A 24,894-nucleotide genomic window follows, 5' to 3' on the forward strand; every position below is an offset into this window, starting at 1 on the left:
TGTGTGCTTCCTTTTCTAGTTGTGATTCAACCTACGAGACTTTTGGTTTTGTCGGTGAGGACTCCTCATCTGTGGAGCCTGTTATTCCAACAGTGTTTCAAGGCCAAGTCCTTTCTTCTGTCTCCATCCTCAGTCCTGTCTCTTGTCTCATGTCAACGTCTGGCACAGCGGTAGCTGGGAACAGAGGACTCAAATACAGACACCAGCCCAGCGGAGGAAGGGACAGGGAACAAAAGAGCTTCAATAAACCGTTCTGTGGAACAAAAGACTCTAATGATGAAGAAGGGCAATCCAAGAAAAGTGCCAGAAAAACACAAAAGGAGCAAGAAATAAATGGAGGGCCTGGACTAGAGAAATGGGTGAAACTAATGCAGAGAGGAGTATGAAAAGACATGAGGCAGGTGAGTGAGGTTGAAAAAGTCAAAGACAGGAGGTAAAAAGAGAAAACTGCACAGCATCCACCCCCTTCTGTACAAGAAACCTGGACCAACATCAGCACTAACAACTACATCGTAAATAGTTCTCTTTTATTTGTCTTTGATGGTCGTGGAGAGAGAAACATGCAACAAAGCTCCTTAACTATTTAACATTCTGCTGGGTGGTATATTGTTGAGTTGTGTTTGCATAAATGCTGCATGATGCAATATGTCATTTTATTCTGATTTCACTGATAAAAGTCATTATAGGATTTAACCAACACATTTTTTCAAAACAAAACAAAAACCAAAAGTCCCGACAACTTCTTATTTATTTATTTAGCTTTGTGTCAACTTTGATTAGTCAAGAACAAAACAACTTAGAGCGATTCTGACTTTTGTGATAGAAACTTCAGAGTCTTGTCTTTAAAAAGAGACAAAGACCATGAATGATCCATGAATCCAAGATGTTCATGAACAGCATTCAGTTTATGTATTATGGGAAGAATCACTTATTAATAAAAAAAAATGACTAGATATATCTGAAATGTCTTTAAATAACTGTCTAACTTTAAAACAACCACCTTCTAATTAGTTAAACAATAATAAAATGAGCTCATTCAGAATTAGTTTTGATCTTTTTGTTAAGTTGAGATAATCATTATTACAGATATCTCTCTCTTTTTTAGCAATATAAGTGTTGGTTTATCACATGTCAACAGTGATACTACAATATATTTATATATAGAATCTTTATATTAAAATTCCATGTGTTGATTGGATACAGGCGCATGTTGATTTTAGACCTGAAAACAGACAAAATGTGATCAACTATGATAAACTCCAAATCTCCCCAAATTATAAACTGACCCAAAACAAAACAGTAAACTATATAGTTTGGGATTTCTACTCCACAGACAGACACGCCCTCACAGAGTGTGTGTAGCCAACTCTCAGGATGATAAATGCATTTTCTGTGCTCATTAGAAGTGATGTTTGTCTGCCACATGCCTCAGTTAATCCCCACAAAGTGCAGAGTAGTTGAGAGCTGAGTCATAGACACACACAGACACACACACACACACACACAGAGGCAGAGCTAAAGCTGAGGATCCTGTGGGTTTAACAGATAGTGACTCAGAAGGATCACTCTCTGGTTTTCTTCGACGTCGCCTCATAGCTCAGATCTTCAAGCTTAAAAGCTTTGTCGACAGTAGCTTCTTCTACGCTCCCACTGCTCAGAGAGCTGAATAATAACTTCCTGGGCTTTTTTTTATTTTTTATTTTGGACAGGAGCAGTTAAATGAATGTCTGTCTGGTTGTTTATTGGATGAATCAGGATGGAGTCTAGCTCGGTGTAAGAAAACATTCCTCACATTTTATCACTGTCATCTATATTTATGCTCTATATTATATTTTCCTTCCATCCCTTTTTGCACTATTCAACTGCAACTTTGTGTATATTGTCATGTGTCATTTTCTTTTTAGTCTACTTTGTCATAAATATACTATATTTTTATTATTAATCTTATTATATATTTTATCCTCCTTTATAAATTACAATGTTTGAACATTTTATATTTACATTTTTTGCTTTAGTTGCTACAAAATAGGCCTCTGAGGAAGGTAATTTCAATCCTGTATATGTGCTGCACATAAAGTTGACTTTGACTCATGAGTTTTGTCATGATGCAGGTCTGTGCTGGATGGGTACACGAGTCCAGGCTGACACAATTGTTTTTGTGGGAACTGATTATTCCTGATCCATCAAAGATTGTTTAGGTGGACAGAAGGGTAACAGCAGTCATAACTACACTTCGTCTTCTGAACGAATACGTTTAAAACTAAATGACTCTAATTGGAGGCAATTTTCAACATAATAAAACTTAAATGTTGTGTAACTAGACTCATATTCTGATAAGGACTCAGCCACACCAGGCTACACTGACATAGCACATCCCATAAACTACCAGAGACGTCTGGTTCATGCATTTGTTATCATTTGAAACTGTGATCACTATGTCCACCCTCTCATGGATGGTCATAATAGGAGTTTTCAGACGCTACAAATAACCGTGTAAACACTTGAGCCGCTGGTAATAAATCTGCTCTTTCTGAGAGATTGTTTGCTCAACGTGGGCTAAACATCACGTGAGGAGTTTCCAGGAGGGACAGAAACATGGAGGTAGAAAAGAAAACACTTGTTTAAACAAGGTGAACCGAGCTGGAATCAATGTGCACAGCAACGTTGGAGACATCAACAAAATAAATTTAGGGTAATAAAAAAAAACTTCTGTGATAATTTGAGCAGATTTGCTGCTCCACAGCAGCCAGAGCCACTTTGTAAAGTTTTATTATTATTACTGTTAGCATTTTTGCTCAAAGCACCTGTTTCTGTTCGTGCAGTTTCTCAGAGAGCTGCTAACAAAGAGTCTCCTTCCTTCTATCTTTGCTCCTCTCAGTTTCTTCATTAACTGATCTCAAGGGAGGAAAATCCTCAAAGCTGGAGGTTGTTGGGGATTTCCGTATTAGCCTAATTATCCGTTAGTCCCACACCGAAGCTAAACGATCCTAAATGAACTTGATTAATTTGTTTTTTTGTCTCTTGAATTCGTTTAGCTGAGCTTTAAGCAGGAGGGTGGAGTCTGAGACAGATTTCCTTCGTCTTCAGTGTGTCAGGTGAATTAACGATCCTAAATGAATGACTCTGGAGACCCTGTGAAACCGGTCCTCCTATCAGACCCATTAACGGCCAATTGAATTAATCTGATCGCACAGAGGAGACTTGGGAAATGACATAAATTGGTTGATTACATCTAGAGGCATGAGAGGAGAAAGACGAGGAGGAGGAGGAGGAGGAGGAGGAGGAGGAGGATGTCATATTTCCAGTCCTGAAGTGGAAAACAACTCTCAGTTGTGTTGGATACTTCTGTGTCTGCAGTGAGAATGCTAATGCTACCATACTAGTATATGTCTTTTTATATTTGAGTTGATCACGTTCTGCCTCAAAGCACGTGTGTCCAATAACACATCATCTCACACGAATGACAACAGGACCCAGACGTGACCTTTTGTTTAACATTTCTTTAGCTTTATTCGTGGCTTGTCTGAAACAGATCTGAACCATCAACAGTTTACACCATAAAGATAACAACTGGAAGACAAACTATGACCTCGATGAGGTCTGATGCAATATAAACAAATCTTGTAAAAAGTTTCAGTGTTTTCTGGTGCGATACTGCAGCTCGTCTCCTGGTTGCTGTGTTTATCTGATGCTCAGCATTCCTGGGGGAGAGAAAGAGGGAGAAAGAGAGAGTCATTCTGTTAACATTTGGAAAAATATGTATGCATTTTTAAGGACGGGTAAGACACTTGAAGGCGTGAAGAATTTTTCCAGCGTGATGCACGAAAAGATTCAGATCTTTTTGGATTCTTTGCAATCTAATCCAAAAATTCCATCAAACTCCACCCACTCGACACTCAAACAACCTTATTTGATGAAACTTAAGTAAAAGTAATGCAGTCATTAGACGACCCTACTAATCGTGTAATGATAAATAAGAAAGGAACCAGTAACTTTCCTTTAGAGCACAGGCTTCAATGCTTTTCAGGCCAAAGACCCCAAACTGACGGAGAGATTAAGTATTTTACCTGGCGGCTGAATAGGCTCTCGGACCCTGACAGCGTGATTGGCTCAGCAGCGATAGGGGCGGGGCCTACTGTGTATAGGAGGCTTAGACTGACAGGTCTAGTGTGGCTCTGTATGAAGACATTTATCCCTTTACTAAAACATGTGGATTTCATGTTAATATCTATTTAAAGAAATTTTAATTTGTGGAGGAAAATTATATATATATATATATATACTGTATATATATATATATCTAATCAACCAAAGATTTTACTTCCACAGACCACCTAGGGATTGCAGGTCCCCTTTTGAAGACCTATGCTTTATACACAGGTTCAAATATTAAATTTTTTATTTCAAATATGTGCAACATATTAAAAAAGCTGCATATATGCACTAATTATGATTGTAGAATTTATTGGTTTATTATTTTAATCGTCTTGTGTGTGTCCCATTGCTTCTCCATAGCTCATGGTAGCTAATTATAACTGGAGGAGAGAGTGTTCCAGTCATAATGGAGGTGATATGATGTTGGGAAAGACCTCCCTGGATGACTCACAGTGGCAGCTGCCAGTCTCCTTATGCTGCTTCCTTTAAAGAACGTCATAATTTGCTAAAAACATTTTATTGGCATCTATACAGGAATGGAACTTAAACAAATAGCAGTTTTATTCAGTGATAGCTGTCTGCGCATTTGACCAGTTTTAGCGATTAATTATAAGTTATTTTGAATCAACCTTAGCCTTAATAACCTGGAGATGTTTGTTTGCTTTTGTTGGCACCTCCTTACTTGTTAATAAAGAGGAAACTTTCCGCTTTCACCGCTGTTGTTTAGGTTGTTAAGTGGGAAATGAGTAATTACTGATATGATAAGAATGCAGCATTTCACCACCAGTGAATAATGGACGAAGAACGTCACCACTTTCAAACAATCGGTACCATGTGACCTTCTAACCAACCTCCTGTTCCAACTTTCCACCCGTATGAACAGAAGCTGAACTCAAAGTTGAGTCACATTCTCCCTCGACTCTGACCTTTAACTGGGAAACACCAGAAAACCAGAGTTTCACACGCAGACGGTTTCTATGATCATGTAGCGGAGCCTCGTTCACCCACAGACATCAGACCGGTACAGTTTGAAACCAGCCCTGTGAATGGGAAAGACTCCACCTCTTAATGTTCGCACCCTCGTCACCACGTCAGTCCACTGAGAGGACAGAGTGGTAATTAAAGTGCAGATAGTTGAACGGTTTCTCTTCATGTCAACGATTTGTGTAATTTGTGTAAAGTTTGTAATGGATCTTAGAAATAATTTTATTTGCACGTCAGCCGTCATATTTCATCACATCATTTTTCTATAAGAAGCTTTTGCTACTGCTGGTGTTGACGTACTTAGGTTAGCCACCTCTACTAATCTATTGTTTAAAAAACTTAATGGCATTAATATACTTCAGTCCTGCCTGTTTACTTATTTATAAATACATTTACTCTCATACATACATAATATTTCAGTGAATTCTTAACTGTTAACTCTCAGGTTCATTCTTACAACACGAGACATGTCGTTAAACTTCATCCTCCTTTTTTGATCTCCCACATTCATTACTTTGGAATTAATACTTTCATATTTTCATTTAGCAAAAACATCTACTTCATCTGAAGTCCTTTTTAATACACCAAGACTCACAAGAGCCTCCTTTTACACATATTCATCCTACCCACACCAACTTTGTGAGTTTTTGAGTCCTGAGACCCTGCGTCCTCATATGGGAACTTTAAGTTAGAGGTTTGTGGCAGCTTATTCTGCTCCATTTAAACTTTTAGATATTAGTCGATGTATGTGACAGCAGTTCTGCAGCCGATCACGTAACAAAAGAGCAAAAAATGTGCAAAACCTCATCAAATTTTACAGTTGAAACTTGTTTATTTGTGTTAACTTTTCTAGTTTTTCTAGTTTAATATGACACGTAAACGTGACAAATTCTACCAACAGTAACGAGCTATAACTGCACTAATTAGCAAATTCTCATTTGTTGGAAATTCATTATTTGCAACTCTGTCTTTGCACGGCCATGTTCAGTTTTATAATTTTTTAATGGTGACTTTATTATAATATACAGTGAAATAATCCCAATGTCCATATATAAGGACATACTTCCTGTTCAACCGTTATGCTTAGTTTTTATACTTCTTCGGTCCTACTCAGCCCAAATACCTTGGAGAAGTGAAAAATGCAAATCAAACTAAAGCTCAGGTCTCAGGAGGTTATGGCCTTTATCTTTGTTGCAAACATTAATTTTTCTTTTAAGTATTTTATTTTTTGGTACCTTGAATAAGCTCAGTGAGTTTTTTTTTCCCACTCATCCAAATCATGGTATATGTTGTTGTTTTTTTCACTGTTTTTTCACAGTTTTTACACTGTTTCTTCTTCTACGTTGTTGTCTCTGTGTTATGGTGCATATAAATAAATTACAAATAAATGACCTTAGTCCATATGCTGCCTACTTTGTTCTGTTTTCTCAACCTTCTTCGTCTTTTCTGCACATTATTTCATTTTCTTTCTCGTCTTTCTTGTTTTGACCTTCACTGGGTCTGAGAGAATCCTTCTGTCTGTCCTCTATAGCACAATCCTTCACAAGAACTATCTGAGAAAAAGATATCATCTTATATATTTATTTGTCTAAATATTTCAGATTCAGTTGTCCTTCAGTACTAAAACACTCACACTCGTGTGAAAGTCCCGGTCACTCCAGCACATCTCAGCATCTTGGCACCGAAACATCTGCAAAGAAGAGAGACATAAACACAGAAGATATAAATCTGTCATAACAAAGTATAGTAAATGATCTATGGTGGGTATCCACGTTTACTGGGTGGTCCTCAGGGTGGCACTAACACAGGCAAGACTCTTTCCATTACAGCATCAGCTGGGTGGTGCAGCTTGATGCTTCACTGATAACAGCACAAGTCAATGTGTGTTCACTCCAACAAACACTAAAAAAGGAAACCAGCACCATGAATTATTCTATACGTTTAAATTATTCAACCAGCAGGTGGAGCTATTGTCACAAGTTTAAGGGACTAAATCAGTGACTGAAAGTCAAAGTAGCTTTTTATAAAAGCACGTCTTTCCAAATAATCTGATGCTCTGTTTCATTTCCACTTGATCCACGTCCAGTTTTTAAAGCGTAAAACCCAGAGCTGCCTGTCCCAGTCCTGACACACCCCTCCGCGGGTCTCTGGATGGGTGGAGAGTGGACGGTATGGGACGGTTAACAGAGGGGAGACAGAAATAACCTCCTGGGTTGGGCTCTGCTGCGTTCCATGGCTGCTGACGACACCGAATAGTTTACACGCAGGGATACGTGCAGATAACTCAGAGGAGTTTAGCTACAGTTCTTCTTGGTTTTAGTGTTATGACTCCCTCTACATATCCAGTGATATGAGGCCCTGGTCTGAGGTTGATCTTGTCTAAATTAGAAAATCAGGACAAAAATAAAAAAAAATAAAAGAAAGACAACGTGTACAATAAACGATAAACATGTGGATACAGAAGGTTAAACACCCTGTTACTAGGCTCAGGGTCAGTAGGTGGGTTGTTATCAAGCAGCACGTACAGTCAGCAGAGACTGGGTGTGTTGGAGTCTCTCATTCAGACACTCCCATAAACAGCCACATCCAGTGGACCACAGCTGGACTCTGTGGCTTTGATACGAGGCACAGACTCTTCTAAAATGCAAAATGTGTCATGATTTAGGTGTTCACCCATCCAGGTCATGGTACAACCAAAATAATAAATAAATAAATAATAATAATAATGTTTGCTGCAAAAACAGCATTACCAGAAAGAAGCAAAATATTCTTATGTTCAATCAAATCATCTTGTATTAAGAAAAAAAAATCTGCCAATGGGTTAAGCTTTTTTTTTTTTGCTTGACAAAAATTCTTAAAATAAGCACAAAGTTTTTGTCGCTGAACAAAGTATAACTCCTTCTTTGCAGTGTGTGGGTGGTGGCCTCCTGAAAATAGCATGACCAGGACTGGTTAACAACCAGATGTGATTGGAGAATTTTCCAAAAGTCATCTAAAAAAAAAAAGGCAACTGTACTTGTTTCTCAAAGACGATTTGCTGCTCATCTGAGTAGCTTTCACTAAGCTGCACTTTATGTACATTTTCATATTATTTACATTTTTTCTGTACATTTTTCTTTTATTCATAAGTGTTATTTAAACGTCTATGTATTTATGTGTGCCTTTAAGCCGGGGCTCTCTGCAAAATCTCTGCAAATCTCTACAAGTCCAGTTGCCTTTTTTTTTAGACACCTTTTGTATTACCATAACCTGGATGACTGAGAAACTTCACAGACATTTTAATCCTATTTTCCTGATCAAACATCTTCAAGACACACAACAAGTCCAGTGGTCCTTAATAAGTATCAGTAAAGACAGGATGCATTTCTGTTTGTAACTCTGAAGAACATCTGAGAGAAAGATGAGACTCTGAGCATTGCACTAAGACTAAACCTGCTCCAATACTGCACACAAGTGTTTGACCACTGCTACTGCAGCACTACACACAAAACCTACAACTAACAGTTAAAAGAAGGCTAAAAGTAAAGATATCCTGCATTGATACTAAAAAGTAACAAGAAAAAAATATCAATTATTACACAAAAAAGTGGTGGAGACTCAGCTTGTGTGTTAATTATGGGGTGCCGTTTGTAAAGTTGCGCATATTTAAATGAACACACAATTTTTTGTCTATATTTAGCTCAAAAAATTGGGTGTGAATTTTTTTTTAGTCACTTTTTTTTATCACATTTACTAAAGGTTGAATCTAAATGTTAAAGTTAAATGTTAAATCTAAATGTAAATATTAAATCTAAATCTTAAATCTAAATGTTAATCTAAATGTTAAATGTAGCTTGGCAAAACTAAATATTTAGCTAATATGCTAACTGACGGTGCTGTTCAGCGGAAGTACCAAAATAAAAGCTTGTGTTGTGTTGTGATGGGATCACGCCTCTGTTGGTGGTTGCCTGTTCATTTTAACATTCGCAAAGTTAAATGGCACCACATAGTTAATTATCACTTGGACTTAGTCCGTTTTTTCCTGAAGTGCTCTTAGTAAGTTCTTGTTAAATACGAATTTCATAAGTAAAGAAATAAGTCCGGGGTTATTTTTGGATGAAATGTGACAAACACAATAGTTTAATGATACAGTTATACAATTTAACAGCCTTCAGGAGTTTCTTTACTGAGGTCTGTGCAGCATGTCAGTTATTATATTATACATTATTTATTATGTTGTACCTTAAAGAGGAGGAAGGGGTCGAGTTGACATTGGGGACATCTGTGGGTCTTTCATCAAGGCGCAGCCGCAGACACAGCAGTTTTAGACTGGATCAACAGCTGACCTGTACTGACTGACCTCCCCACTGTAACACACAGGAGAGCATGAACATGTATTTTCTCCTCATGGTAAAAATATTTGATGGGTTAATGGACTGTCAAGTGACTTAGAGCATGTGCTCCTCTATAGGCACCGTATATGTCTCACCTAGAAAATCCTTGTGACTCATATGTCGCATTTCTAATAATAGTCTACATGAGCTGGATGTTGGCTGTCAGGGTCAGCTGTCACTTCCTCTCATTGTGTGGTACAGTTAAACGTGTTGGTGCGTAAATCCATTAAATGACCCTGGAGAGGAGGTGGAGAAAGTCACCAACTGGATTAAAAACAATAATCTCATTCAAAGATATTCAAACTTTTGCTTTTATTAGTCTTATACCTTAATTCCTCTGAAAACGTCGCCCCATTCCTGAGCTGAGTCTAGAAACTTTGCAGCCTCTCCCGCAGAAAAGTCACATCTCTGCGCACGGAGCGGGCAGCCTCTCCAAGGAACGGCCGTGCCCCGTCCACGACTCCAGGTGGAACCAAACGGGATTTTTTTTTTTTTTTTTTTTTTACTTCAAGTCATTCTTCTGTGTGTAGAGTGACATCACGTCGCTCCGGTCTTGCAGAGATCTGCTGGGCTTTGTGTCGCCATGTCCGCCTCCTCGCTGACCGCTCCCGTTGACGCTCCTCCTCCGCGACGCGATGTGCAGAGGGAGGTTTATGTGGAGACAGAAAAGACCAACGGGTCCGTTTTATAGCGGAGGGAACGACACCGCTAGGGGACGGATGACATCTCTGCTGGCTGCAAATATAAGCTTTGGGGGATTCGTTGCGTCCATAATAAGGTAGTTCTATATTAAGCTGCAAGCTCCGTGTGAACTTTAAACTCTGGAGGAGCGGAGGAGATGAGATGTCCATGACAGGCAACATGACAGTCTCCTCAACGGCGTCTTTACGGCCCTAAATGACCAAACGATTTTTGTTTTGTTTTTGTATGTTATAACCTGATATAAAGGGGGCATATATATATATATAAACAACAACAACAAAAAACAGTGTTTTACAGTTTACTGTATTTTACAGTGTTGGAAATTGATGCAACTTGTACTTGCTTTCATGTGTTGATGGTTCGAGAAAAATAAAGATCGAATCAAATCTAATCAAATATATAGGACACCCGGACATTTAGCGCCATGTGCAGAGGCAGTTAAAGGTTAATTGGTGAATGTTTTCTACATTTCTCTACACATGAGTACGGTTCAACCGTAATCACAGACAGCTTCCTCCAAAAGAATCATAAAACTGAATCAACCCAAACACTGGTTGGCTGCTGCTGTTCCAACAGAAATATCATGAAAAAGTTTTGGAAGTCCATTCTCCTTCATTTAGATCTGTTGTCCTCATAAGTGGACGCTTTAGCACCATCTACTGGTAGTAAAAGGTAGCAAACACACTATTTGGGGTAAGAACATGATCATGAACAATCAATGTTTGATTCTGCAGCCGATCAAGTTTACAAAAGTGGACAACGTACAAAACCTCATTAAACTGTACGGTTGAAACTTCTTTATTTATGATTATTAACTTGTCTAGTTTGATGTGACTCGCAAATTTAACAAATTACATCAATAGTAACGAATTCAGCAACAACATCACTAATTAGCAAGTTTCCATTGTTTGGAATTTTCTTTGCACAGACATGATCAGGTATAAAAATTGATAATTTTATATTTACACAGGGTGAATAAACAGCAAAATAATCCCCGTGTCCACATATGAGGACATCATTCTTTTCAAAAACTACTTCCTGTTCAAAGATGATTGTTGCACTTCTTAGGTCCTACTAATCCTAGGTACCTTAGAGAAATTAAAAATGCAAACCAAGCTCAGATCTTAGGAGGTTAACAACCTCCAAAATAAACATGTTTAATATCTTAAAAAACAATTTTGTTAGCTCATCATTTCATTTACACCATCAGTTATATATATATCATGATCCTTCAGTATTAAACATGTGAAAGGAGTTATAATAAATGTGACTTTTTAACAAGTTACACACAAAACCAGTGTTTATTAAATTAACTGTTGCACAATTTAGGCACAATCTGCAGTTAAATCCAGATTATTTACACATTCTTTATATTTTGTATCGATACATTTCTCATATGTGTGTGAGCATATCACTCTGATTCTGCATTAGTAATAATATGGTCGAATGTGCTCCATAAATAATATTTCATTTGGTTCTGAAATGATGAATAACTGAACACCAGATTTAAAACAGTTTATTGGAAATGATTTCAGAACAGAGGAAGGAGATAATGACATCTATACTGTGAGTGTCCAGAACAGTTCCCATTAACAACCACCTCTGCACTAACCAGTGAATTATTATTTACTAAATATAAAATTTATTCCAAACTCTCTGTTTTAAAGGCACGGCACACCAAAATTTAATTTTAATTATTACAAATTCCAGCAAATCATTGTTTAAGAAACCACTTCAAAAAATTTAGTCCCTGAGATGAAACGGGATAAAAACTCCCACTGAGGCGGAATGTGTGTATGTGTGTGTGTTTGTGTGTGTGTGTGTGTGTGTGTGTGTGTGTGTGAAAAGTAATGCACTGAGATTGATAAAGTGACACATGACTAAAAACCACTTAACCACTGTGGGAACCAGCCGGGAACCAGACTGTTCACTCAGCAGAACAATGACCCGATGTAAGAAGTGAAACAGAAATAATTACATGATGAAACTAAACTAAAAAAGCTAAAAATACCTTCACTTCCCAGTTTCCTTGGGTGCACTGGTAAAAAACAAATCAGTCTAATAAAACAGCCCTGCACTAAAAGTATTCAGTGTTAGTTTGAGCTGTTGATTCATCTGTGTTTTCGCTTTAGAGGCGTCGGTTTGTCGTACCACTGAATTGTGTTGTGTTGTGCAGAGACGCAGGTTCCTACTATTTTAGTGTTTAATTCTACATCCTCCAAAATGATCCTACAGTTGATTTATCACCTTTCTGATGCTGATTCATTATAATCTATTGTAACAGACGATTACGGGGATTTAGTGCTGGACTGTTATATTAGACTTCACTGGTAGGTTTCTGATTTGTCTGAGCTCATAACACGATGCAGTAGCTTCTGACTGTCTCTTAATAATAATCACCAACAGGGAAGTATATGAGTTCAAGCACTCTTGGACAATCTTACTCCGCTGAACAAATGTTTCAGCAGAGAAGTGCAACATGTGAATACTACAAAGGTGCGACGAAATACTTGTTGTAGACATAGACTGATATGTGCTGTATTTGCGGTAGTGTCTGCTGAACCTAGCAGAAGTCTTTGAGGTCTGAGTCCTGGGTGAGAGGAGTGCTGTATGCAGAGTCCCAGTCCCTGTCGAAGACGGCCTGCAGCTGGGACTGGACGGTCGCCTCCTCGGACCCAGACCCTGTCTGGTTGACAACCAGCGCTGAGCCGGCCGTGTTCACAAAGTAGTCCCCTGACCAGTTAGATGTTCCTGCAGAGAGAAGAACACTGATTATATTTCTACACATTTAACACAGTTTCTTAAAGACGAGACTCTCACCTCTTAACAAAATGTCTGTGCATACCACAGCTTAATGCACTAAACCTTCATTCATCCGCGAATCATGTGCCGTGTGCAGACTTACCGATATATGCTATCTTGTCTGTGACCATGTACTTGTTGTGGTTAACCCTTGCGTAGGGAATCTCCTTCTGCTCGGGGTTGGCAGGGACCACGAACAGCCTCTGGATTAAAGGGAAGCACATTCACATGAACTACCTCCTCTCTCAGCGCCAGTGGGTGTTAAACCCGGACGAGGTCTAATTTTAATGCAGAGGGAACCACTCACCACTTGGATGTCCAGTTTACTTTTGTGGTCGTGAACCGAGGCCAGAGACTTGAGGAAGGGAAGCATGACGGGCTGAGAATGAGCCCAGCAGCTGATCAGCAGCTTCACAGAGACGCGCTTCTCGTAGGCCACGCGCCTCAGCTGTGTGTCGATCTCGGCCCAGTACCTGCAGGGGGCGCCACATGCAAGGTATAAGAACATCAATCAATCCTCAAAATGAAGCTTTAAGAGGACAGGTTTGCTCGTTGGGCAGTTTTAATAGAACACACTGCAGTAATACATGTTCAAAATGTTAAATCTCTTGCTACTATTCATAATGTTCAACATTTAAGTTTAGCATGTTAGCATGATGTAATTTGCTAATTAGCACTAAATCCAATTAAAACACAGATATCTGATCAAAAACAATGCTAGATGTTAGCGATGCTAGATCAAAATGTGGCTATAATTCAGCAGCTAGCAGCCTCACCTCTTCGGATATGAGAACTCCATGGTGGGCAGGTAGTTCATGACGGCGATGTGGATGAATTTCTGGGCGTCTTCCATCACAGAGAGGATGGACTGAATGTCTGAAGTTCTGCCGGTTGCACAGAAGGACGGAGGCGAACTCTGGGATCAGAGATAAGGGAAGCTGAATGTCAGACAGGGCTGGGCTGTGCACTGATTCACACCGAATACCGGTATTTTTTCCTGATATGATATGAATTTTTAATATAGCGGCATACCGGTTTATTGGATTACACAGTGTTTGGAACATTGCACCGCAAGAAACTGTTTCAGATCGGGACATTTTTAACGCTTCTAAACACACATGGTGCGACTGTGTCGCTGCGAGATGTGGTGAAGATGGAAAGGATTGAAAAATGAAGGAGCAGAACGACTTGTGCCCAAAAAAAAAATAGGTGCCCATGACCTGTTCCCCGGTTATAGCTCTGTCCCAGAACGTGTCCCCAATTTTAGCTTTTTATGAATGAAAAAAATGTTGCACACAGACTACAGTTATTACGGTAGAGGACTATTGACATCACAGACATAGCAGTTTAAAGATTAATACATATGTCACACAATTGCACACAATATGCTGCTTTTGCCCACCCACTTTGTGATGTTATTCTCTAGCTCTTTATTTTTTATGTACCGCTCTTTGCCTCCTAATTCACCCCTCGGGGATAAATAAAGTTTTTTTTCTGATTCTGATTCTAATTCTGAGATTTCCACATCAGCAGTCAGTCCTAACACGGGGCCACGCAAACCTGTTTTACTACTAGTGTGGTTTTATTCTACAATATTTACTCATCATCACAGTAAAATAGTCCATACTTAGTCAATCTACTGCATTAATTCCTCTATAAACCAGTAGAAAATGTTGTGAACACATGATTATGCATGAAAAAAAATACAGTGATACCGTCTTGATTTTGAAAAATACTGTGATAAACATTTATGATCATACCGCCCAACCCTAATGTCAGACAGCTCTGGAAACCCCCCACTGACACCAACCTACTAAACTCTGTTGGGAGTTTACAACATTTACATCCGCTTGATGCCGTGACTCGGCGACAAAGGAATTAACTTTTCTCTTTAGTTCCCTTTTTAATGCGTTACTCATCTATTTGTGAACATTGAAGTGTGACTTTATGAGTGTTATTATAAAACGCATCTGGTCTCTATGGGTTTCAGCATAATTCGTCCCCTCCCTCCTCTGTGCATGTCTCACCGACAGGTAGACGCTGGACGGCGTGTTGTTGAGTGGCAGGTGGAGGGGCGTGTCCTTGTTGTAGTCGGTGGAGAAGCTGGTCGGCCACGGCGACGGGATCGACTGACCTCCCCCCACGAACCAGTAGGCCTCAAAGATCTTCCCCAGGTCTGCGGCCAAACAGCTGCAGTTGTAGACCACAGCGCCCAGCTCCTTCACCTGGACACCAGCAGAGCGGCATTTGTTTACTAAAGCTCCTTCGTTCTATTAGAAACGTCGCGTGATCTCGTGAATCAGTCGAGGATCCAGTTTCGTTGCAGTAAGCGCTTACAGGATGTTGGTACACAGCAAAAGTGACCACTAGACATGTGATTGGGAAAGCTGACGCTAAGACTGTGGTTTGAGATGTGGATGCTCGTCTCAACTTTCCTCACAGCACAGTTTAATTTCCTGTCAAAAGCAGAAGGAACTTTAACGTCCTGAGATCCTGCGTCATGATACGGGGAAAATAGGTTTTAGGGAGAGCTGTATCGATAAGAGTCGTAGTATCGATAAGAATCGTAGTATCGATAAGAATCGTAGTATCGATAAGAATCATAGTATCGATAAGAATCATAGTATTGATAAAAAGGCCAGTATCGGTATTGGATCTCCATCTCCACTTGTAGTAAAAGGTGGGAGATGTGTGTAGTAAAGGTGGAATTATTTAAATTTAATGCTGTTAAATTGAAATAAGTTAAGAAAAAAATGTTTATTTGCCTAAATATTTGTCCTGCATTTTATCATAATCATAATCAACTAACTAAAGACTACTGGATCGATACTAGGCCTGTATTTACCTGGTATCGCCCAGCCCTAGTTTTAGGTTTGTGGCAGCTACTTATTCTTCTTCATTTACACCTTTTGTCCTCGTAAGTGGACACTTTAGGCTTTCATCTAGTGTAAGAACTAGTGTAAAAACATGACAGTGGGTTTTAAAGAAAATGGGACAAAAGTGGATAAGGTAAAAAAAAAAAAAAAGCCATCAAATTTTATGGCTGTAACTTATTTATTTATGCTTATTAACTTCCGTAGTTTGATATTACGCTCAAATTTAACACATTGTGTCAATAGTAATGAGCTACAATGTCACTAATTAGCAAATGCTCATTTGAGGATGTTGGGAATTCAGTGTTTGCAATTGTTTTTGCAACAATGTTTAGGAATAGTTTTATATTTTGTTACACACCTGTGACTTTATTGTTTTATACAGCAAAATAATCCCTATGTCCACATATGAGGACATTTTTTGTTCAAAAACTACTTATTCTTGTTTAAAGATGATGCTTAGTTTTTGTATTTCTTAGGTCCTAATGATCCCAAATACCTTGGAGAAATTAAAAACGAACACCAAACAAAAGCTCAGAAGGTTAATTCTGCTGTTTCGGACACAACGTGAATTTTCTTGTTATCTCTGTAATTGCAGCCTGTGCGTGTGTGTTTACCTGTGTGAGGGACCTCCAGTCCATGTTGGCGCTACCAATGTAAATGTGTTTCTTGTCCACCACCCAGAACTTGGTGTGAAGGACGCCAGTGGTGAGCTCTTTCATGTTCACCGTCCTGATATTGGCTCCTGAAACACACACACAAACACACAACGTAAGCTTTATTATGACGGCTGGAGGGATGTGGTGTTCAGTGAAGGCTTCAGTGAGAACAGAAACATGCTGACTGATGTAATTTAATGCGAGACACAAAACATTAGCTTCAGGCAAAAGACACGGGTGCAGGGGATGTAGATTTTTAAAATGAATTGTTAATTGTAAAGCACAATCTGTAAAGTCTTAATAAAGTCTTATATAATTTGAGAATTTAATTAATTTTTTTAATTTAATTTAATCCAATTTTTTTTTATGAAAATAAATTAATAAAATATTCCTAATTCATTTAAACCTATTGTAGATATGAGTAGTCTTAGATAATTTTACATCACCTGCCTGAGACAAGAAAATAAATAAAATGCAGCTAATGCACATTTTTCTCCTGAATATTATGATTGATGGTTTGCAGAAATATTATAATTCTAATAATAATTATATTATAAAATGAATGCAAAAGTGAAAGTGAAACACAATCATTAAAATCATTGACAAAATAGCATGAAAATATATTGAACAGTCCCTTTACGGTACAGTCACTGTTTGATTAAGCACCAAATTAAATTTTTAGGATCTTTTTTTAATGTACATAAAGGTGATTCTGATTTTGACAAAGGGTTTAGTTTCATTTCACTATACGTCAAAACTTTGTCTGTGATATAAGCCCTCTCTTTGTTCCTGTCCTGGGATCCTAATCTAAACTGAACTCTAATTTTAGTGAATAAAGAACAGACACACAACAGAGACGGAACAGAAATCGTTTATTCTCTTCAAGCTTCCCCTGTTTGAACTGAAGGACTGTAAAGCCTTAGTAAGTCCAGAGCATCACAGAAACATGCTCCATTCTGCACTAAAAAAAAAAAAAAACAGGCTCCTCACCTGAGTCGTTGAGCAGCCTGAGGTCGTCCTGTGGTTGACTCCCCTGAGGTGTGTTCACTGCAATACGAACAGATAACGTCCCCGATAGTTCAGCTAGTTTCTTCAGCACCGCCTCACCCTGTGCAAGAAAACCCCATAAAAGACTCAGTAAAACCTTTTTAGTTCCTGTTGGTAGCAAAAACAGGCACTAACTTTGACTGCTGGAAAAATGTATCTCTGATCAAAACTGCTATTAATAAAAAAAGATTCAAACTTTTATCCTTTTAAATGCCAGTTTAATAAATAAAGTCACTGACAAAATGACCTATTTTCAATATAAAATGATCGGAGACAGCGAATATTAGTAACATCATTGACTTTTATGCATATTTAGTTTCTGCGCAGCATTAGATTTTCTTTAAAATGTAGCTGGTTTTCCCCATTGACTCCCATTATAACTACATTTCTCGAATGCACAGACATGACATTAAATAACAATGCATTTTACAATCCTGGTGATTTCCCCTGTCCACAATGGGCAATTTCATGAAATCACACCATTTACCCACTATATATAACTACATTTGAATCTTTGCTTTAATATTTCGCAGTTTTCATCAGGCCTGAGGGCGATTAACAGATTTAAGCACAAAAAAAAAAGTTTAAAAATATTTATCTGATATATTTTTACAGCAGTCAAGGTTACGAACAGTACAAACTGGAGTTCTTTTGATTGGTACACCAGGGTTTAAGACCAAATTAAACCCAAAACTCGAGGTAAATGATACAACCAGAACTATAACTGAACATTAGATGAGCAGACAAAGACACGCCGTGATCTCTGCTGACCTGATAGGCTGACGGCGCCTGAGTCCTGGTGTCTTTGTTGGTGAGCGTCCAGTAGAAGGAGGCGATGTCGACACTGCTGCGAGCCTCGGCCATCAGATTCATCCACGTGTTGAAGATGGAGGGATGAGTGGTGCTGGAGTTAAACTCCAGTCCTTCAGGGATGCTCTCCACCAGGACAACTCTGATACAAGAGATAAAAGGTCAACATGATCTATTTATTTATTGCACACATGTTAAGAACATGGGCCATATTACAGTATAAAAATTATATGTTTACAATAGTGATTTAATCCAGACAAAACATAAATTTGTTGACTTAAAGACTTTGTTTGATTTTGAATTTAAAAAGCAAGTGCTAAAATGCTAAATGCAGGTAAATTTATCTTCTGTCCTTTAATATATGGAAACAGAAATAGAACTAAACATGAAACAAAGTGTTATGTGATTCATATAAAACTTTTTTTAGTTGTTTCCAGCCGTCAATGATTTTGCAGCACTCTATTAAAAGCCACACAGATGATTTTGGAACAATATTCAGACATAACATTAAACTTGAACATACAAGGTATGTCATCTGAATTTATGTCAGAGTATTTAGCTTGTAGAGTAGAGGGAAAGCGCTGGAAATTCCAGTTTCAATAAACTAATTCCTGTTTCACTGCAGGAAAATACGACTGTTCGTTTGTTTGTTTAACTTGTTGCACTTTTCTTTTTTGAACCACGCTAGCAGAAAGACTTAAAAAAGATTTCTTAGTTTTCATTTCTGACTTTAAAAGCAAATTTAAAAGAAAAAAAAAACTTGCGCTACAGAGAAGCAACAGAATCCGATATTTTAAGCAGGTTTAAATGTCAAAGGCGGATGCACGTGTTTCCATGTTGAGAAGGAGCTGATTTACCTGCAGGGGTCTGAGCAGGACTCGACCCGGGACAGACGCTGGCTGATGCTCGGGGCGGGTCGGACGGAGCGAGTACTTGGTGTCAGGAGGTTGTAGAGGGCGATGGCAGCCAGCAGCACACAAGCTACAGTGGCCAGAGCTATCAAACACCTGAGGTACTGGCAAAGACACAAAGAGTAGAGAGTAAATCATATTCATTTCTGCCTGAGTTTCTTTATCAAAAGCTGTTCAAACATTTGTGTTGTAACTCACCACCTGTCCTTTCCTGCTGGACTCTTTTCTCCTCCCCTCCATGTCCACCAGCTAAGAGAGGAACACATCAATAGTTACTATTTAAAATTATCAGGGGAGATAGAAAACACAACAAAGTCAGAGCGTTTCTGTCGGAGGAAGGAGGAGGATTATACAGTCGATACTGACACTGAGTTTTGTGTACATAAAACCAGTAACTTCAATACATTTCTTCACGTAAGTTCACTTCCTCTTATAATGCATCAGATCTCGTGGGTTCCCGTAAGCGCAGAGTCGGACTTTTTTAAAAAAAAAGGTGTCATTGTGAAATGGGTAGCAAATAAAACTTCCCAAAAACAACAGCAACCTCTGCTATTCAATAGATATAGAATAGAGAGTTTAGTTCTCAGTTTTTATTTTAAAGTGTATTCTTCAAATTTTAATAAATGTATTAACCTTCCATTCTCAAAATAACATTCAATAATAAATAAGTTCAAAACCGACATGAAATGTGACACATTAGATAATTAAACTACAAATTCACTTAATAATATCTTCAACCAATCACTGTTTGGTTCTTCAACACTTAACTAAACAAATGAATCTCATTGAATTGTGGAAACGAATAAAAACTGAGAGCCTTTACCTGGTCGTAAGGGATGTCCGTCTTCATGCTGAAGACTGAGAGAGATCAGGGGTCAGATGGAGTTCTGGGTTTCTGAGACCAAATGTGAGGAACAAAACACACAATGTCACGTCACACCTTTGTGTTTCGGTAGCAAGCTTGATGACCGACCCTATATCGAGGCTGCATGAGGAAACTAGTCACCTTGAAAGAAACGTAGCAGTTATCACATCAGTAAAGTGGAGCTGGTGTTTATTTGAAAAAGAGGAATCTGGAGAGTTTCTGTTCGACTAATAGATTCTGATTGATGTGTGAAACTTAAAGCTGCTGCATAGTTAGCCGACCCTCTCCTCTGCACACACCTCTCGTCCTTTATAGACTCAACAAAGAGAAGGTTCCAGGTGTTTTTTCAACAGAGAATGAACCACCCGGCTAATCTCCTGCACAAAAACACACTGGCTGGGAGCTGAGCGCACAAAAAAAACAAAAAAATAACTAAAAATCCTACTACGGACACTTAAGAAACGTAGACATAATGGATTCTGGTGTTAGATGAAAATGTTTGTGCGTGTGTGTGATCTGATGGTTTAGAGATGGAGGAAGTACGGATGCCTAAATGCTGATGCTAACAGCGTGACTTTGTGCCCCTTCCTTGAAACGTGACGCATTCCTGTTACTGGGATAAGACACCGTGTGGCCCACAGATAACTTGAACAGATGCAGTCTGAGATGACACAGCAGCACTCGAACTCAGACACACGCAGAAAACAAGTTCTTCAACATGTTTCGATTATAAGTTCGTGGAAAAATGATTCAACATTCCTGTGCAAACATGTTTTTTGGAGATGGCAAAATAAACTAAAACAGAACAAACAGTGTAAACACTCCTTCATAATGTAAAATCTGTGAGGTTTGTTGTGTTTTACTCTGTAGTTTCAGAAACAGAAACCCCAACACAACAACACAGGCTGCTAAATGAAATACATTTAAAGTTTAAGATTAATTAAGAGAGTTGAAACACAACTGACACTATGGCAGTCAACATATTTTGGATTTAAACTGCGTCTGTCTCATGCATTGGAGTTTGACAAGTAAACTACGCCTCCTGTAATCAGATAAGACATAATTTAAAGAAAATGGACTAAGCTGGAGCGTTTCTGGTCCAAGTCTAAAAGATAATTTGGACTCAAATTACATGGTGGCAGAAAACAAAGAAGGGCTTGTTTGTCTGTGCAAGAGGAACAAATGACAACAGATAAAACATCTTTAAGAAGAAGTATTTGGCTCAGTTTGCAGAGGTTTATCAGAGATGACTAATCAGGGAGTAAATTCTGTGGTTTAAAGTAAACAACACCAGGGTAGCTCGCTAGCTAAATGCTAAAATAAAGCATGAATATATGGTAACCTGTGGAGCTCGGCTAACTTACAGTTGTTAAAAACACACACATATTTAGTTTGTTAGCTTCCAGTAAAGCCAGGTTTAGCGTCTTTCTATCCGGTGACCAAGCGAAGAGTCGCTGACTGTGCACAACTACAAAAAAACAAGTCACCTACAACAACAAAAAAAGTACTCGACCCACCTGCTAGCATGCGTCCAAGTTGGTTCAAATCCCGCATATAACAAAGTCGAAGTCTGTCTTTTTACATATAAAACATTTAAGATTGTTGTTTCATTGTTAAATACACACAAAAAAAGCTAAAACATTGACCCATTCCCTGCTCTGCTGTGTTGTTGTACCGTTTTGGTAGCAGACGGGACAGTGGGGAGCGGTGGTCATGTGATCTGAGGGGGCCAGCCAATCGGAGGAGCTGCTGTCGTAGTGACGTAGGCTGTTGAACTTCCGGTAGTGCAGTTCTCCATTCTCGCCACAAGATGGCGCCAAAGACGCATCACACAAAACTGAAGGCTGAAAAGATCCTCGACGACACCACTACGGTTTATTCGACAGTCAACGCGAAATGTGCCACGGAGAGCACTACGCGTTAACCTCAGTGTAGAAAAGACAAATTAGATTTTATATGAAAAAAAAACATAATGATAATTTTGACGGTTTATGAAGTGGGCGTGGTCTCCCGAGTCTCCCCTGACCTCTGACCCGACCTCCAGGATGAAGCTCACCTGCCTGGAGCTCCGCCAGGTAGGACAGGTTAGAAGAGCAAACACGAGCACCTCTGCCTGCAAGCTAATCCCTCACGCAAGCGACGTTGCGAAATAAAGCTTGGAGGCAGTTGCGATGTTTTCAGCGGCGGCATTAGCAGCTTCTTTAACTTATTTGTGTAAAAGGTATTGTTTCCCATGCGCTCCCTGTTTTGATCCAGCTAATATTTAACAACGAACGCTGATAATCTTCCTGTCTCCGTATGTGGTCATTTTGCAGGTCATTCTGTGGGCCTTTAGTTTTACTGATAGGTTAAATGTTGTTTATTTTTTATGCAGCAGTGTAGTGGGCATTTTTCCACATCTTACTACAAGAGGAAGTGACCAGGGCCACATTTCCATATTTACTGACACCCCCGACGTGTGTTTCATGATAGTGTGCTTTTCTGTGACATCATGTTAGTGCAGCTGTTTTCTGCTTGATAGTTTTCCACATGTGCACCTTCAAATGTCATCAAACTCCCAGATTAACTCTGTGGTGGCTGGATTTTATTCTTGTTTTACCTTCATTTACATTTGTTGATAAGTGTGTTTCTGCTTTTTTTTTTTTTTTTTTTTTTTTTTTATTTTATATGGCGCCTACTCATGACACACACACACACACACATATATATCTCATCTCTAGTTTTTAAATCTATGTTCGTTACGGGATCAAACCTGCACCTTTTACTCCATCTCATCATATTATATTATATCTAATATGCATATTGTCCTTCTTTCTTCTTGAAAGCGCTTGAAGCCTTGCCTCGCTCGGTTTGAAACGGCGGAGGTGACGAACTGCAGACGAAGGCCTGAAGGTGTTTGCACAGCTACAGGTAAAGAGGTGAGGAATATTCACTCATCCGAAAGAGACACCCTCAATTTTTTAGAAGTATTTGCTTTGGCAAATGTGAATCCACAGGAGTCGGGCTGTACTGTACAGCTCTGAATTAGGAAATGGGGTGTTTACATGGAACTGCACTACAGGTTCCCTCGCTACAAGTTCTTAATGAGGGCAACGCGTCACATGACAAGGAAATGAGCTGAGGTGTAGGATGTGCAGGATGGTCGTTGGTGTCTGTGTGTTTTCCAGATAATATTTCATTGTGTTTTTCTTGTCTGTGGATGATGTGAAGATGATCAGCACATTTATTTATTATTTTAGCGTGCAACCTGCTCTTCCATGAGTTTAAACACATTTCTGCTGATGTTAACGCAGTAGTAGTGCCGTGTTTTTTTTACTTTGAACCATTTACACTAAGGATCCCTTTACACAGACCTCTAGTTTCATCCATTCTCAGTCTTTGACGTTTTTTGCACCCGACAATGATGTTGTTTTTTTTAAAGGTGGCTCTTAAAAGAAAAAATATAAATAACTTTTATTATTTCCTGAGTGTGTAATTCTCTTGTACTCAGTCCAAACCTGGAAGCCAAAAAAGTCATTAGAAGATGTGACTATTATTCATTATTTTCAGGTGATGTTTAGATATAAATATACTCACTTCATGTAGTGAAAAGAAATATGACTCTAATATGACATCCATGCACTAAATCCTCTCTACACACAGGTTCAGGTATTCAGCATTAGTTTAAAATCACAGAGAGATTCATTGATTCAACTTGGTTTTCATTAAGGAGACTGTGGTTTGTCGAACTATTGAACTGTATTGTGTTGTACCAGCACATGTTCCTATTATTTTGATGTTGTAGGCAGTGGTCTAGGTGCAATAACATGTAAATATGTACAGTTAAAAGTGTCCTCTTGCATGTCATCCTCATCCTCACAAGCGCTTTACATCGCCCCCTGAGTAGAAATGAAGTTTGTTTAATTCAATCCAGTTCAACAGCACCACAATAATACATCTAACAAAAGGATCATTCGGTCGAATCACCACCTTTCAACATCAGCTGAACAGTAAAGAAGGAGGCTTTAGGGCCTTACTCTTCCATCAGCGTCTCTTCTTTTTTCTTGTCTAAAGCCTTATTTAAAAATGTTTTCAACATGATCCCTTATTTTTTAACGAGGATCCCACTTCTCCATGCGTACTCTGACTTTAAACAATCTGACAGTTCACATCCGCTGATGTTGTTGTTGTAGTTGATCTCGTTAGTCGTGACTTCATTTGCACAATTTATCTTCTAAATCTAAATGCTTCTAGTTTTATCTCTGTTCAGCCACAAATCAGCAGTGACGAGTTTTGGTTGATACTCTGCGCTTTAAGCGACCGGTGACTCGTGGCTGTGTATATTTTTTAATCATGTTAGAAATAAAATGTAGAGGAACTTCATGCACAAATACAACTCGAATCCATCCTCCTGTCATGAGTGTGAACTTGGCTTCGGTTCAGTCCTTCAAACCTTATCTGATCAGGTTTATTCCTCAACAGAGGGCACCGTAGTGCAGGCGCAGACTTTAAAAAAAAAAAAAAACTACAGTCATGGCTCGACATGGAGACAGCGGAGGGGACGACGCTGTTTATTTCCACCTGTGCGGCTCGCAGTGGAGCGCCATGTGAATATCCATTAAAACCGAGGAATGTGCCTTTATGAAAAGGTGTGGTGAATGCTCATATTTCCCTTTGTTAGTGGCGAAACCTGCTGTTTGATAAGAGAGAAAGAGCCAGACTCAACACAAGAAT

At 38.9% G+C, this 24,894-nt stretch overlaps 1 protein-coding gene and 2 long non-coding RNA genes across 4 annotated transcripts in view; 1 reads left to right on the forward strand and 2 right to left on the reverse strand.

Annotated features, from left to right (window-relative positions):
- Positions 1-3,480: 3,480 nt before the first annotated feature.
- On the reverse strand, positions 3,481-10,188 carry LOC125013692. The gene is made up of 5 exons (XR_007113397.1): positions 9,840-10,188; positions 9,608-9,748; positions 9,361-9,485; positions 6,773-6,829; positions 3,481-3,701 (listed from the first exon to the last, which is right to left on the reverse strand). It is a non-coding gene; the product is annotated as an uncharacterized LOC125013692 (long non-coding RNA).
- A 1,526-nt stretch (positions 10,189-11,714) lies between these two features.
- On the reverse strand, positions 11,715-21,886 carry pld3 (phospholipase D family, member 3). Of its 2 annotated transcripts, none has more exons than XM_047594562.1 (12): positions 21,699-21,886; positions 20,140-20,211; positions 19,515-19,565; positions 19,263-19,420; positions 18,367-18,547; positions 17,539-17,656; positions 16,507-16,634; positions 15,044-15,241; positions 13,793-13,932; positions 13,324-13,489; positions 13,120-13,219; positions 11,715-12,965 (listed from the first exon to the last, which is right to left on the reverse strand). In XM_047594562.1, exons 2-12 carry the CDS (start codon positions 20,164-20,166, stop codon positions 12,778-12,780), a joined length of 1,455 nt encoding a protein of 484 aa, XP_047450518.1. In that variant the 5' UTR covers positions 20,167-20,211; positions 21,699-21,886; the 3' UTR covers positions 11,715-12,777. The 2 variants fall into 2 exon arrangements, with proteins under 2 accessions (XP_047450518.1, XP_047450519.1); XM_047594563.1 differs by having other exon boundaries at positions 20,140-20,322.
- A 209-nt stretch (positions 21,887-22,095) lies between these two features.
- The window catches only part of LOC125013705, a 34,551-nt gene continuing 31,752 nt past the window's right edge, over positions 22,096-24,894 (forward strand). Inside the window, exons 1-2 of the long non-coding RNA XR_007113398.1 lie at positions 22,096-22,402; positions 23,007-23,099. This is a non-coding gene — a long non-coding RNA (uncharacterized LOC125013705). The remainder of the gene's footprint in view (positions 22,403-23,006; positions 23,100-24,894) is intronic.

Source organism: Mugil cephalus, chromosome 9, assembly GCF_022458985.1.
Source record: "Mugil cephalus isolate CIBA_MC_2020 chromosome 9, CIBA_Mcephalus_1.1, whole genome shotgun sequence".
NCBI classification, from domain to species: Eukaryota; Metazoa; Chordata; class Actinopteri; order Mugiliformes; family Mugilidae; genus Mugil; species Mugil cephalus.

Excerpts from the sequence above, each read along its gene's own strand:
- pld3 (XM_047594562.1), bottom strand. The coding sequence starts at position 20,166 with ATGAAGACGGACATCCCTTACGACCAG. Across the intron at positions 19,421-19,514 it reads CCAGCAGGAAAGGACAGGTG|TACCTCAGGTGTTTGATAGC; the intron begins GTGAGTTACAAC and ends TGTCTTTGCCAG. Across the intron at positions 16,635-17,538 it reads CAGGCTGCTCAACGACTCAG|GAGCCAATATCAGGACGGTG; the intron begins GTGAGGAGCCTG and ends TGTGTGTTTCAG.